Genomic DNA, 15608 nt, shown 5'->3' on the forward strand with positions numbered 1-15608 from the left:
TCGGAAGATTTCACTCTCGTCCATTTCAGCTGAACGTGCTTGCCCAGTGGTCGGGCTCGCATCTGCAGATTCACCACAGAGTGAGGTTGTCACCAATAGCAAGAGTTTCTCTGCTATGGTGGCTCAAGGAACACAATTTAACCGCAGGAAGACGGTTCGGAGTTTGCAATTGGATAATTCTAACTACGGACGCCAGTCTCAGAGGTTGGGGAGCGGTAATTCAAAATTGTCAGCTCCAGGGTCTCTGGGCGGATCACGAGAAATTGCTGTCTATAAATGTTCTAGAACTCCGCGCAATTTACAATGCGCTACGACAAGCAGTGCACATGATTCGCTCTCAGCCTGTCCAAGTGCAGTCAGACAATGCGACGGCGGTCGCATACATCAACAAACAAGGAGGAACGAGAAGCCGCATGGCAATGCGGGAAGTAGCTCGAATCCTCAATTGGGCGGAATGCCACCAGGTGATATTGTCGGCCGTGTTCATTCCGGGAGTGGACAACTGGGAAGCGGATTATCTCAGTCGTCGGGATTTTCACCCAGGCGAATGGTCATTAAATCCAGAAGTGTTTCACATGTTGGTTCAGCGATGGGGTTATCCTCAGGTGGACCTGATGGCATCTCGACACAATCATCAAACGCCCCAGTATGTGTCCAGAACAAGAGATCCAAAGGCAGTCGCGGTGGATGCTCTCACTGTCGCGTGGCCGTACAGTCTTGTGTATCTGTTTCCACCGTTTCCGCTGCTCCCTCTGGTGCTAAAACGGATCAAAAGAGAGTCGCTCACAGTCATACTAGTGGCGCCTCATTGGCCTCGGAGAGCTTGGTTCTCGGATCTTCGAGGATTACTCGCAGACGATCCGTGGCCGCTCCCGATACGTCCAGACCTGTTACAACAGGGTCCGTTTCTTTACCCCGATTTAGCGCGGCTGCGTTTGACGGGGTGGCTGTTGAGACCGCCCTCTTAAGAAGAGAGGGCATTCCAGATTCAGTTATACCAACCATGTTACGAGCTAGAAAGCCGGTTACGGCAGCTCATTATTACAGAATATGGCGTGCCTATATAGGTTGGTGTGAAGCTCGGAAATTTCCGACATCAGCTTTCAAGTTATGCCGCCTTTTGTTGTTTCTACAAACAGGCTTAGATGGAGGATTGCGTTTATCTACACTAAAGGTGCAGGTATCTGCTTTGTCAATTTACTTTCAAAGACGATTGGCTCTATTGCCGTCTATACGCACTTTTCTCCAAGGTGTACTCAGGGTACAGCCTCCATTCATACCACCTACAGCGCCATGGGACTTGAATCTGGTTTTGGAGTTCTTACAGTCTTCATATTTTGAACCCTTACAACAAGTGGATATAAAGTTTCTCACTTGGAAAACAATTTTTCTCTTAGCCTTAGCTTCCGCAAGGCGTGTTTCGGATTTGGGTGCCTTGTCATGCAAGCCACCGTATTTGGTGTTTCATGATGACAGAGCGGAACTTCGGACGAATCCCGCCTTCTTACCAAAGGTAGTGTCATCTTTTCACATCAATCAACCGATAGTAGTTCCTGTGTTGACAGCACATTCTGGAACTCTGGATGTGGTTCGCGCATTACGCGTTTATGTATCCCGAACGTCTTCAGTTCGTAAGACGGATACGTTATTTGTTCTCTATGATGCTGCCAAGATGGGTTGGCCAGCATCTAAACAAACTTTATCCAGATGGATAAAACTGACCATACGCCAGGCTTACCTTCATGCTAGGTTACAACCGCCTACGTCAGTAACCGCTCATTCCACACGCTCTGTGGGAACTTCATGGGCAGCTGGTCGTGGGGCTTCTGCGACGCAGCTTTGCCGGGCGGCTACATGGTCTCCCGTGCACACGTTTGTGCGCTTTTACAAGTTTGATACTTTTGCGGCATCAGCATCTAGCTTTGGCCGCCTAGTTTTACAAGTGCCAAACAGCTCTCCCGCCCACGGGGGAAGCTTTGGTACGTCCCAAGAGTACTCCAGTGACCCCTAGTGGATGATAAAGAAAATAGGATTTTGGTACTTACCAGGTAAATCCTTTTCTTTGAATCCATAGGGGGCACTGGACGCCCACCCAGAGCAGTTTTACCTACTTGTGGTTAGTTCTGAGGATCTTATGGTAACACACTTTCACCGGCTGGTTCAAGTTACAAGTGCTGGTTAGGGTGTCAACTGTTAGTTGTCAGTAACGTTATGTGTTAACTTCGTTATTGTCAGTTATGTTATATGTAATACTCCATTATTAACCTCTCTTAATTCCTGTTCGGCTCAGTAAAAAACACTGAGTAAGTGCTCAGGGATATGGAGGGGTGGAGTGTTACTAATTTAAATATTCAGTGCTGTTTCCTGCGGAAGCCCGTCCATATCCCAAGAGTACTCCAGTGCCCCCTATGGATTCAAAGAAAAGGATTTACCTGGTAAGTACCAAAATCCTATTTTCCGCCATTACCTTGGTAAAGACCCTCGGAGCCGTGGAGAGACCGAACGGCAACGTCTGGAATTGGTAATGACAATCTTGTACCACAAACCTGAGGTACTCCTGGTGAGGATGGTAAATGGGGACATGTAGGTAAGCATCCTTGATGTCCAGCGATACCATGTAATCCCCCTCGTCCAGGCTTGCAATAACCGCCCTGAGCGATTCCATCTTGAACTTGAATTTTTTTATATATGTGTTCAAGGATTTCAAATTTAAAATGGGTCTCACCGAACCGTACGGTTTCGGTACCACAAACATTGTGGTATAGTAACCCCTTACTTGTTGAAGTAGGGGCACCTTTACTATCACTTGTTGTGAATACAGCTTTTGAATTGCCTGTAACACTGCCTCCCTGCCTGAGGGAGTGGTTGGCAAGGCAGATTTGAGGAAACGGCGGGGGGGAGACGTCTCGAATTCCAGTTTGTACCCCTGAGATACTACTTGAAGGATCCAGGGATCCACCCGTGAGCGAGCCCACTGATTGCTGACATTTTTGAGACGGGCCCCCACCGTACCTGGCTCCGCCTGTGGAGCCCCAGCGTCATGTGGTGGACTTAGAGGAAGCGGGGGAGGACTTTTGCTCCTGGGAACTGGCTGTATGCTGCAGCTTTTTCCCTCTACCTCTGCCTCTGGGCAGAAAGGACGCGCCTTTAACCCGCTTGCCCCTATTGGGCCGAAAGGACTGTACCTGATAATACGTTGCTTTCTTTGGTTGTGAGGGAACATGGGGTAAAAATGTAGACTTCCCAGCTGTTGCTGTGGAAACGAGGTCCGAGAGACCATCCCCGAACAATTCCTCACCCTTATAAGGCAGAACTTCCATGTGTCGTTTGGAATCTGCATCACCTGTCCACTGCCGAGTCCATAACCCTCTCCTGGCAGAAATGGACATTGCACTAATTTTGGATGCCAGCCGGCAAATATCCCTCTGTGCATCCCTCATGTATAAAAGTGCGTCTTTTATATGCTCTACGTTTAGCAAAATAGTGTCCCTGTCTAGGGTATCTATATTTTCTGACAGGGAATCTGACCACGCAGCAGCAGCACTGCACATCCAGGCTGAAGCCATAGCCGGTCTCAATATAACACCTGTGTGTGTGTATATATAGATTTCAGGATAGCCTCCTGCTTTCTATCAGCAGATTCCTTCAGGGCGGCCGTATCCGGAGACTGTAGTGCCACCTTCTTTGACAAGCGTGTGAGCGCTTTATCCACCCTAGGGGATGTTTCCCAGCATGACCTATCCTCTGGCGGGAAAGGGTACGCCATTAGTAACCTCTTAGAAATTACCAGCTTTTTATCAGGGGAAGCCCACGCTTCTTCACACACTTCATTTAACTCTTCAGATGGAGGAAAAGCTACTGGTAGTTTTTTCTCTCCAAACATTATACCCTTTTTTGTGGTACCGGGAGTAACATCAGAAATGTGCAACACATTTTTCATTGCCTCAATCATGTAACGTGTGGCCCTACTGGAAGTTACATTAGTCTCCTCGTCGTCGACACTGGAGTCAGTATCCGTGTCGACATCTGTGTCAACCATCTGAGGTAGCGGGCGTTTTAGAGCCCCTGATGGTTTTTGAGACGCCTGGGCAGACACAGGCTGAGAAGCCGGCTGTCCCACATTTGGTATGTCGTCAAACCTTTTATGTAAGGAGTCGACACTATCGCGTAATTCCTTCCACAGCACCATCCACTCAGGTGTCGACCCCGCAGGGGGTGACATCATATTTACAGGCATCTGCTCCGCCTCCACATAAGCCTCCTCATCAAACATGTCGACACAGCCGTACCGACACATCGCAAACACACAGGGAATGCTCTGACAGAGGACAGGACCCCACAAAGCCCTTTGGGGAGACAGAGAGAGCGTATGCCAGCACACACCAGAGCGCTATATAACACTGGGATCCCACTATCAATGAGTGTTTTCCCTATAGCTGCTTTTTTATATATATTATCTATATATAATATCTATACTGCGCCTAAATTTAGTGCCCCCCCCTCTCTTTTTTTACCCTTCTGTAGTATTCAGACTGCAGGGGAGAGCCAGGGAGCTTCCTTCCAGCGGAACTGTGAGGGAAAAATGGCGCCAGTGTGCTGAGGGAGAAGCCCTGCCCCCTTTTCGGCGGACTTTCTCCCGCTTTTTCTGTAATACTGGCAGGGGTAATTTTACATCTATATAGCCTCTAGGACTATATATGATGTATATTTGCCAGCCAAGGTGTTATTTATTGCCCTCAGGGAGCCCCCCCCCAGCGCCCTGCACCCATCAGTGACCGAAGTGTGAGGTGTACATGAGGAGCAATGGCGCACAGCTGCAGTGCTGTGCGCTACCTTGGTGAAGACCGAAGTCTTCTGCCGCCGATTTTCCGGACCTCTTCGTTACTTCTGGCTCTGTAAGGGGGACGGCGGCGCGGCTCCGGGAACGAACACCAAGGTCGGGTCCTGCGGTCGATCCCTCTGGAGCTAATGGTGTCCAGTAGCCTAAGAAGCCCAAACTACCACCTGTTAGGTAGGTTCGCTTCTTCTCCCCTTAGTCCCTCGCTGCAGTGAGTCTGTTGCCAGCAGATCTCACTGAAAATAAAAAACCTAAATATACTTTCTAGGTGCTCAGGAGAGCCCCTAGTGTGCATCCAGCTCAGCCGGGCACAAGAATCTAACTGAAGTCTGGAGGAGGGTCTTAGTGGGAGGAGCCAGTGCACACCAGTAGTCTAAAAGCTTTCTTTATAGTTGTGCCCAGTCTCCTGCGGAGCCGCTAATCCCATGGTCCTTACGGAGTCCCCAGCATCCACTTAGGACGTTAGAGAAATAAAAAACTGAGAAATCACATGTACATAAGTATTTACAGCCTTTGTGCAATACTTTGATGCACCTTTGGCAGCAATTACAGCCTCAAGTCTTTTGGAGTATTATGCCACAAGCTTTTCACACCTATCTTTGGGCAGTTTCGCACATTCCTCTTTGCAGCACCTCTCAAGCTCCATCAGGTTGGATGGGAAGTGTCGGTGCACAGCCATTTTCAGGTCTCTACAGAAATGTTCAATCGGATTCAAGTCTGGGCTCTGGCTGGTCCACTCAAGGACACTCACAGAGTTGTCGTGAAGCCACTCCTGATATCTTGGCTGTGTGCTTAGGGTCGTTTTCCTGCTGAAAGATGAACTGTCGCTCCAGTCTGAGGTCAAGAGTGCTCTGGAGCACATTTTCATCCAGGATGTCTCTGTGCATTGCTGCATTCATCTTTCCCTCTATCCTGACTAGTCACCCAGTTCCTGCCGCTGAAAAACATCCCCACAGCATGATGCTGCTACCACCATGCTTCGCTGTAGGGATGTTATTGGCCTGGTGATGAGCGGTGCCTGGTTTCCTCCAAACATGATGCCTGGCATTCACGCCAAAGAGTTCAATCTTTGTCTCATCAGACCAGAGAATTTTGTTTCTCATGGTCTGAGAGTCCTTCAGGTGTATTTTGGCAAACTAAAGGCGGGCTGCCATGTGCTTTTTACAAAGGAGTGGCTTCTGTCTGGCCACTCTACCATACAGGCCTGATTGGTGGATTGCCGCAGAGATAGTTGTCCTTCTCAATGGTTTTCCTCTCCACAGCGGAATGCTGTAGCTCTGACAGAGTGACCATCGGGTTCTTGGTCACCTCTCCTTCTTCCCCCGATCGCTCAGTTTAGCCAGGCAGCTCTAGGAAGAGTCCTGGTGGTTCCGAACTTCTTCCATTTACGGATGATTGAGGCCACTGTGCTCATTGGGACCTTCCGGAGATTTGTGTCTCAAGACAATCCTGTCTCAGAGGTCTACAGACAATTCCTTTGACTTCATGCTTGGTTTGTGCTCAGACATGCACTGTCACGTGTAGGCCCTTATATAGACAGGGGTATGCCTTTCCAAATCATGTCCAATCAACTGAATTTACCACAGGTGGACTCCAATTAAGCTGTAGGAACATCTCAAGGATGATCGGTGAAGACAGGATGCACCTGAGCTCAATTTTGACCTTCATGGGAAAGGCTGTGAATACTTATGTACATGTGATTTTTTTTTAAATAAATTTGCGAAAATCACGAAACTTTTTTCACATTGTCATTATGGGGTATTGTGTGTAGAATTTTGAGTGGAAAAATGAATTTCTCTATCGTCCTAGTGGATGCTGGGGTTCCTGAAAGGACCATGGGGAATAGCGGCTCCGCAGGAGACAGGGCACAAAAAGTAAAGCTTTTTCAGATCAGGTGGTGTGCACTGGCTCCTCCCCCCATGACCCTCCTCCAGACTCCAGTTAGATTTTTGTGCCCGGCCGAGAAGGGTGCAATCTAGGTGGCTCTCCTAAAGAGCTGCTTAGAAAAAGTTTAGCTAGGTTTTTTATTTTACAGTGATTCCTGCTGGCAACAGGATCACTGCAACGAGGGACTGAGGGGAGAAGGAGTCAACTCACCTGCGTGCAGGATGGATTGGCTTCTTGGCTACTGGACATCAAGCTCCAGAGGGACGATCACAGGTACAGCCTGGATGGTCACCGGAGCCGCGCCGCCGGCCCCCTTGCAGATGCTGAAGTCAGAAGAGGTCCAGAATCGGCGGCTGAAGACTCCTGCAGTCTTCTAAAGGTAGCGCACAGCACTGCAGCTGTGCGCCATTTTCCTCTCAGCACACTTCACACGCGGTCACTGAGGGTGCAGGGCGCTGGGGGGGGGCGCCCTGGGAGGCAAATGTAACCTATATAAAGGCTAAAAATACCTCACATATAGCCCCCAGAGGCTATATGGAGATATTTAACCCCTGCCTGATTTCTCTAAATAGCGGGAGACGAGCCCGCCAGAAAAGGGGCGGGGCCTATCTCCTCAGCACACGGCGCCATTTCCTCTCACAGCTCCGCTGGTCAGGGCGGCTCCCAAGTCTCTCCCCTGCACTGCACTACAGAAACAGGGTAAAACAGAGAGGGGGGGCAAATTTATGGCGATATTTTGATATAACAAAGCAGCTATAAGGGAGCACTTATTATAAGGCTATCCCTGATATATATATATATATATATATATATATATATATATATATATATATAGCGCTTTTGGTGTGTGCTGGCAAACTCTCCCTCTGTCTCCCCAAAGGGCTAGTGGGTCCTGTCTTCGTTAGGAGCATTCCCTGTGTGTCTGCTGTGTGTCGGTACGTGTGTGTCGACATGTATGAGGACGATATTGGCGTGGAGGCGGAGCAATTGCCAAATATGAGGATGTCACCCCCTAGGGAGTCGACACCAGAATGGATGCCTTTATTTATGGAACTACGGGATAGTGTCAACACGCTAAAGCAGTCGTTTGACGACATGAGACGGCCGGACAATCAATTAGTGCCTGTCCAGGCGACTCAAACACCGTCAGGGGCTGTGAAACGCCCTTTGCCTCAGTCGGTCGACCCAGACACAGGCGATGACTCCAGTGGTGACGGTGACGAATCAACCGTATTTTCCAGTAGGGCCACACGTTATATGATTTTGGCAATGAAGGAGGCGTTACATTTAGCTGATACTACAGGTACCACTAAACAGGGTATTATGTGGGGTGTGAAAAAACTACCTATAGTTTTTCCTGAATCAGAAGAATTAAATGACGTGTGTAATGAAGCGTGGGTTGCCCCTGATAAAAAGCTGATAATTTCAAAGAAATTATTGGCATTATACCCTTTCCCGCCAGAGGTTAGGGAGCGCTGGGAAACACCTCCTAGGGTGGACAAGGCGCTAACACGCTTATCTAAACAAGTGGCGTTACCCTCTCCTGAGACGGCCGCACTTAAAGATCCATCAGATAGGAGGATGGAAAATATCCAAAAAAGTATATACACACATGCAGGTGTTATACTACGACCAGCTATAGCGACTGCCTGGATGTGCAGTGCTGGGGTAGTTTGGTCAGAGTCCCTGATTGAAAATATTGATACCCTGGACAGGGACAATATTTTACTGTCGTTAGAACAAATAAAGGATGCATTTCTTTATATGCGTGATGCACAGAGGGATATCTGCACACTGGCATCACGGGTAAGTGCTATGTCCATTTCGGCCAGAAGAGCTTTATGGACGCGACAGTGGACAGGCGATGCGGATTCAAAACGGCATATGGAAGTTTTGCAGTATAAAGGGGAGGAGTTATTTGGAGTCGGTCTATCAGATTTGGTGGCCACGGCTACAGCCGGGAAATCCACCTTTCTACCTCAAGTCACTCCCCAACAGAAAAAGGCACCGACCTTTCAACCGCAGCCCTTTCGTTCCTTTAAAAATAAGAGAGCAAAGGGCTATTCATATCTGCCACAAGGCAGAGGTCGAGGGAAGAGACAGCAACAGGCAGCTCCTTCCCAGGAACAGAAGCCCTCCCCGGCTTCTACAAAAGCCTCAGCATGACGCTGGGGCTTCTCAAGCGGACTCGGGGACGGTGGGGGGTCGTCTCAAAAATTACAGCGCGCAGTGGGCTCACTCGCAAGTAGATCCCTGGATCCTGCAGATAATATCTCAGGGGTACAGGTTGGAATTAGAGACAGATCCACCCCGCCGTTTCCTGAAGTCTGCTTTACCAACGTCCCCCTCCGAAAGGGAGACGGTTTTGGAAGCCATTCACAAGCTGTACTCTCAGCAGGTGATAGTCAAGGTACCTCTTCTACAACAAGGGAAGGGGTATTATTCCACTCTTTTTGTGGTACCGAAGCCGGATGGCTCGGTAAGGCCTATTCTAAATCTGAAGTCCTTGAACCTGTACATAAAGAAGTTCAAGTTCAAGATGGAGTCACTCAGAGCAGTGATAGCGAACCTGGAAGAGGGGGACTTTATGGTATCCTTGGACATCAAGGATGCGTATCTCCACGTTCCAATTTACCCCTCACACCAGGGGTACCTCAGGTTCGTTGTACAAAACTGTCACTATCAGTTTCAGACGCTGCCGTTCGGATTGTCCACGGCACCTCGGGTCTTTACAAAGGTAATGGCCGAGATGATGATTCTTCTTCGAAGAAAAGGCATATTAATTATCCCATACTTGGACGATCTCCTAATAAGGGCAAGGTCCAGAGAACAGCTAGAGATGGGATTAGCACTGTCTCAAGAAGTGCTAAAACAGCACGGGTGGATTCTGAATATTCCAAAATCCCAGTTAATGCCGACAACTCGTCTGCTGTTCCTAGGGATGATTCTGGACACGGTTCAGAAAAAGGTTTTTCTCCCGGAGGAAAAAGCCAAGGAGTTATCCGAGCTTGTCAGGAACCTCCTAAAACCAGGAAAGGTGTCTGTACATCAATGCACAAGAGTCCTGGGAAAAATGGTGGCTTCTTACGAAGCAATTCCATTCGGCAGATTCCACGCAAGGATTTTCCAAAGGGATCTGTTGGACAAATGGTCAGGGTCGCATCTTCAGATGCACCTACGGATAACCCTGTCTCCAAGGACAAGGGTGTCTCTTCTGTGGTGGTTGCAGAGTCCTCATCTATTGGAGGGCCGCAGATTCGGCATACAGGATTGGATCCTGGTGACCACGGACGCCAGCCTGAGAGGCTGGGGAGCAGTCACACAAGGAAGAAACTTCCAGGGAGTATGGACGAGCCTGGAAACGTCTCTTCACATAAACATTCTGGAACTAAGAGCAATATACAATGCTCTATGCCAGGCAGAACCTCTGCTTCAAGGAAAACCGGTGTTGATCCAGTCGGACAACATCACGGCAGTCGCCCATGTGAACAGACAGGGCGGCACAAGAAGCAGGAGTGCAATGGCAGAAGCTGCAAGGATTCTTCGCTGGGCAGAGAATCATGTGATAGCACTGTCAGCAGTGTTCATCCCGGGAGTGGACAACTGGGAAGCAGACTTCCTCATCAGACACGATCTTCACCCGGGAGAGTGGGGACTTCATCCAGAAGTCTTCCACATGCTGGTAACCCGTTGGGAAAGACCAATGGTGGACATGATGGCGTCTCGCCTCAACAAAAAACTGGACAGGTATTGCGCCAGGTCAAGAGACCTGCAGGCAATAGCTGTGGACGCGCTGGTAACGCCTTGGGTGTACCAGTCGGTGTATGTGTTTCCTCCTCTGCCTCTCATACCAAAAGTATTGAGAATTATACGGCAAAGAGGCGTAAGAACGATACTAGTGGTTCCGGATTGGCCAAGAAGGACTTGGTACCCGGAACTTCAAGAGATGATCACGGAAGATCCGTGGCCTCTACCTCTAAGGAGGGACTTGCTTCAGCAGGGTCCCTGTCTGTTTCAAGACTTACCGCGGCTGCGTTTGACGGCATGGCGGTTGAACGCCGGATCCTAAAGGAAAAAGGCATGCCGGAAGAAGTCATTCCTACTTTGATTAAAGCAAGGAAGGAAGTAACCGTGCAACATTATCACCGAATTGGCGAAAATATGTTGCGTGGTGCGAAGATCGGAGTGCTCCGACGGAGGAATTTCAACTGGGTCGATTCCTACATTTCCTGCAATCAGGATTGTCTATGGGTCTCAAATTGGGATCTATTAAGGTTCAAATTTCGGCCCTGTCGATTTTCTTTCAAAAAGAATTGGCTTCAGTCCCTGAAGTCCAGACCTTTGTTAAGGGAGTGCTGCATATACAGCCTCCTGTGGTGCCTCCGGTGGCACCGTGGGATCTCAATGTGGTTTTGGACTTTCTAAAATCTCATTGGTTTGAACCACTAAAAAAGGTGGATTTGAAATATCTCACATGGAAAGTGACCATGCTTCTAGCCCTGGCTTCGGCCAGGAGAGTGTCAGAACTGGCAGCTTTATCTTACAAAAGCCCATATCTGATTTTCCATTCGGACAGGGCAGAACTGCGGACTCGTCCGCATTTTCTCCCTAAGGTGGTGTCAGCATTTCATCTGAACCAGCCTATTGTAGTGCCTGCGGCTACAAGTGACTTGGAGGACTCCAAGTTACTGGACGTTGTCAGAGCATTAAAAATATATATTGCAAGGACAGCTGGAGTCAGAAAATCTGACTCGTTGTTTATATTGTATGCACCCAACAAGATGGGTGCTCCTGCGTCTAAGCAGACGATTGCTCGTTGGATCTGTAGCACAATCCAACTTGCACATTCTGTGGCAGGCCTGCCACAGCCTAAATCTGTAAAGGCCCACTCCACAAGGAAGGTGGGCTCATCTTGGGCGGCTGCCCGAGGGGTCTCGGCATTACAACTCTGCCGAGCAGCTACGTGGTCAGGGGAGAACACGTTTGTAAAATTTTACAAATTTGATACTCTGGCTAAGGAGGACCTGGAGTTCTCTCATTCGGTGCTGCAGAGTCATCCGCACTCACCCGCCCGTTTGGGAGCTTTGGTATAATCCCCATGGTCCTTTCAGGAACCCCAGCATCCACTAGGACGATAGAGAAAATAAGATTTTACTTACCGATAAATCTATTTCTCGGAGTCCGTAGTGGATGCTGGGCGCCCATCCCAAGTGCGGATTATCTGCAATAATTGTACATAGTTATTGTTAACTAATTCGGGTTATTGTTGAAGGAAGCCATCTTTCAGAGGCTCCGCTGTTATCATACTGTTAACTGGGTTTAGATCACAAGTTGTACGGTGTGATTGGTGTGGCTGGTATGAGTCTTACCCGGGATTCAAAATCCTCCCTTATTGTGTACGCTCGTCCGGGCACAGTACCTAACTGGAGTCTGGAGGAGGGTCATGGGGGGAGGAGCCAGTGCACACCACCTGATCTGAAAAAGCTTTACTTTTTGTGCCCTGTCTCCTGCGGAGCCGCTATTCCCCATGGTCCTTTCAGGAACCCCAGCATCCACTACGGACTCCGAGAAATAGATTTATCGGTAAGTAAAATCTTATTTTATTCCACTTTGAAATAAGGCTGTAACATAACAAAATGTGGAAAAAGTGAAGCGCTCTTAATACTTTCCAGATGCTCTGTAAACTTCAGTATGATTGGGTGTGCATTTGTCATGGTGGAAGTTGTTGTGGTACTTGTACTTTGCATATACCCATTTATTTAATATATTTTGTTAATTTGGAATGTGGTAAAACATTTATTTGTTTTTTGTATAGTTATGCTGCCATTGTGCTCCCAGGTGGATTTCTCATACTTTTTTCTGTATCATTATCGTTCAGGTGACCACATCCGTATTGTCTTAGTGTTCTTTCCCAAACCTGCTGGCCAGGGCCCGTTTGTGCATTCAGATCGCCCCATAGTATGGTTGTGATTTCCATATTGGTACTGGTCTAATATTTTCTGTAGTTCATCATAGAAAATATCTCTGTCTTGGTCATTGCTTGGCTCTGTTGGTGCATATACTCCAATCAGGACCATGGGCATGGTTGCAGAGTTGTAGAATGGCAATACGTTCTGATATTGGCCAGAAACGAGTTACAGACTTCTTTAGTTTTGAATGTAGCATGAAAGGGACTCCTCTAGTAAAGTTATCTCCACCTGGATAATACTATTAAAGACTATCGTGCATTTTGACTTTTAAGGTATCCGGATGATGGGTCGATGGATAAAAGGTTGACAGTGCTTGAGGTCGACATGACAATCGTCAACACAAGTTTTTCTCTAAAATATGTGTGTGTGTGTATGTATGTATGTATGTATGTATATATGTATGTATATATATATATATATATATATATATATATATATATATATATATATATATATATATATATATATATATATATATATATATATATATATAAATACACACACACGAAATAGAGGAGATAGCGCCAAGGGAGTTATATCAACGCCCTACCTAAAAACGGACCCTTACAGTACTCTCCGGATAAATTACGTCAGATAACAAATACTAACATAAAAATTTATTAAAACAACATATAAACCCGACACAAATGTTCATAAGTATACAGAGTTGATACATTTTACATTTGTCGCACAATTTGAACAATCAGTTTGTAGTGATGAGGAAAAAGCGTAGATATATCACTACGATTTCCTCCTTCTCCTTATTGTAGATTCGGAGGTTACCTTTTTTTTTTTTTTTTTTTTTAAAGCACGTTTTCCAGACCTTTGCTTGATTCACTATCCACGTGAGCCACCTTTGCCAAACAGTGTGGGTAGCTTACACATTTCCACTGATTGTGGTCACATATGATGAAACATAGATGAGACATGTGTTGACCGTTGTCATGTTGACTTTTTGTACCAGTTGGGCTGGATTTTTGTTATTTGCGGGCCAGCCTACATGACTGTACCGTTAAGTGTAGTGTTATGTTACCTCAAATCTGCTTATCTCATATCCATCTAATCTACCTCCATATATACCTATCTGTATATCTATCTATGTATTTACCTTATGCTGTATATTCTGTATAGTGTCTATCTGATATGTGCCTCTGTATCTCCAATATATCTGAGGACGGACTTGATGGGCCAAGTGGTTCTTATCTGCCTTCATATTCTGTGGCGGATGTAATTACGCCCAAGATCGCAGGTGCAGGATGTCGGCCGATCTCGAACCTTTATTTTTAAAGTGGCATGCCGGCATATCGGAAGCTCTGGCAATCTCAGGCGTCATTACATCCAGCCCTATGTTTTTATGTCTGCGTTTCGGGACATCCATCAGTCTGGCATGATATGTGAATGCACATGGCCCATTATTTTAGTTATTTAAATTGCAGTTTGACATAACATGCAGAACGGATGGGAATAAAGGGGTTCAGTCACAATATTTCAGTTTGGCGTCCTCTGACACTCTCCGGAGTGGCTTTCGCATCAAGCACCACGCGACTGGGGCTAGTCAGGGCTCTTTCTAATGCTGCAAGTAAATATAATATAGCTCTTTACCCATCCATCGAGACGCTCCGTGTCCTGAGACACGATCCACTGATATTTAGTTTTAATTAATGACTACTTACGTCTGCAAAAAATATTCAATTACAAAGTGGTTTTTGTGTTGCAATGTTTTAAAAAAAAAAATGTGTTTTTTTTTTTTGTTACAAGTTGCTTTTCTGTTGTTTTTAGTCCTTATTTGCTTTTTACTTTTTCCTTCACAGAGTGATAATGATTTTGACAAACTGGATAAACCTTCATCCCCAAAGCGTGTCGATTTTGCCCCTGTGTCACCCGCTCCATCGCCTACCCGAGGAATAGGGAAGGTAATATGTAAGATAAAATTATCAATATTTTTTTTTCAGTAATGTATGTGTTAATGTGACCACTTGTTTATAGAGCCTACGTTCTCATTGCTATATTCCTTTCCAATCCTAGGGATCAGTATTATATTGCCCTCTGTGGAAGGAGTGTAGCCCGTTTAATAATATTGGCTGTAATTGTGCATGTTGGTTTTGTTTGTGTCCTTTATTCCCATAGGACACATTTTATCCTTACATGCAATATAATCACAAGGGGTAATCAGGGCTGCCAGCCTTTTAAGTACAGGCTGAGTGGTAGTATATTACCCCTACATTAATAGTAATCAGAAATCTACTAGCACTTTAGATGTGTGCGTGCATTTTGCAGTGAACTTGTTTGATCTGCTCATACACTAAGCTGGCTCTAGCACTGTATAACCAGCACAAGGGTTTATGATGAAACCTCTTAACTAGTTCTGTCCGGATATCATATGTTGATATCAGAACAGAGCAAGAGACTTAATTGTACTTACAGTAATTGTCACTTTGTCACCCACAGCAGTGTTTCTCTCCTTCTCTGCAAATGTGTTTGAGTAGTAATGGCTTACCCCCCAGCCCTGTCCCCAGCCCTACAAGACGCTTCACAACGTAAGTATGACATATTGGCTTGCCGAAACATTGAAGTATGTTTTGGAATAAGAAACCATTTTGATAAATACATAGATCTTATTACGGATGCACTGTATGCAGCTACTGTTGTGAAGATGCCAGATGTTTAGCCTCAGAAAATGCTAACTAATTATAGTAAGTGTACCAGAAAGTTCTGCAGCGCCATATAGAGCAAAGGTACGAAACACAGTAATAAAAAGCTGCAAAATGACTCCTAATAACGTGAAAACATTGTGACAAGTGTACATTTTATGGCTTAGGGGCCTATTCATTTACACGAGTAGGCTCATTACTCTTTCAGCATGTTTTTGTAATGGGACAAGTCACTATTAGGGGACTAATGTGGTGGCTCCATAT

The 15608-nt window shown here is 46.5% G+C and overlaps 1 protein-coding gene and 1 non-coding gene across 8 annotated transcripts in view; both read left to right on the plus strand.

The window, feature by feature from the left end:
- Nucleotides 1-15608, plus strand: part of LOC134949089 (PABIR family member 2-like) — a 62330-nt gene that overhangs the window by 37282 nt on the left and 9440 nt on the right. For 4 of the 7 annotated variants that reach the window (XM_063937464.1, XM_063937467.1, XM_063937463.1 and 1 more), the window contains 2 exons: nt 14505-14606; nt 15145-15230. In XM_063937464.1, the coding sequence (XP_063793534.1) occupies nt 14505-14606; nt 15145-15230 (188 nt within the window). Of the gene's footprint in view, nt 1-14504; nt 14607-15141; nt 15231-15608 lie in introns of all 7 variants that reach the window. The other 3 variants (XM_063937461.1, XM_063937462.1, XM_063937465.1) reach the window with 1 other exon arrangement.
- On the plus strand, nt 14783-14919 carry LOC134953874 (small nucleolar RNA U109). The gene has a single exon (XR_010185838.1). It is a non-coding gene; the product is annotated as a small nucleolar RNA U109 (small nucleolar RNA).

This window comes from Pseudophryne corroboree, chromosome 8, assembly GCF_028390025.1.
Source record: "Pseudophryne corroboree isolate aPseCor3 chromosome 8, aPseCor3.hap2, whole genome shotgun sequence".
Lineage (NCBI taxonomy): Eukaryota > Metazoa > Chordata > Amphibia > Anura > Myobatrachidae > Pseudophryne > Pseudophryne corroboree.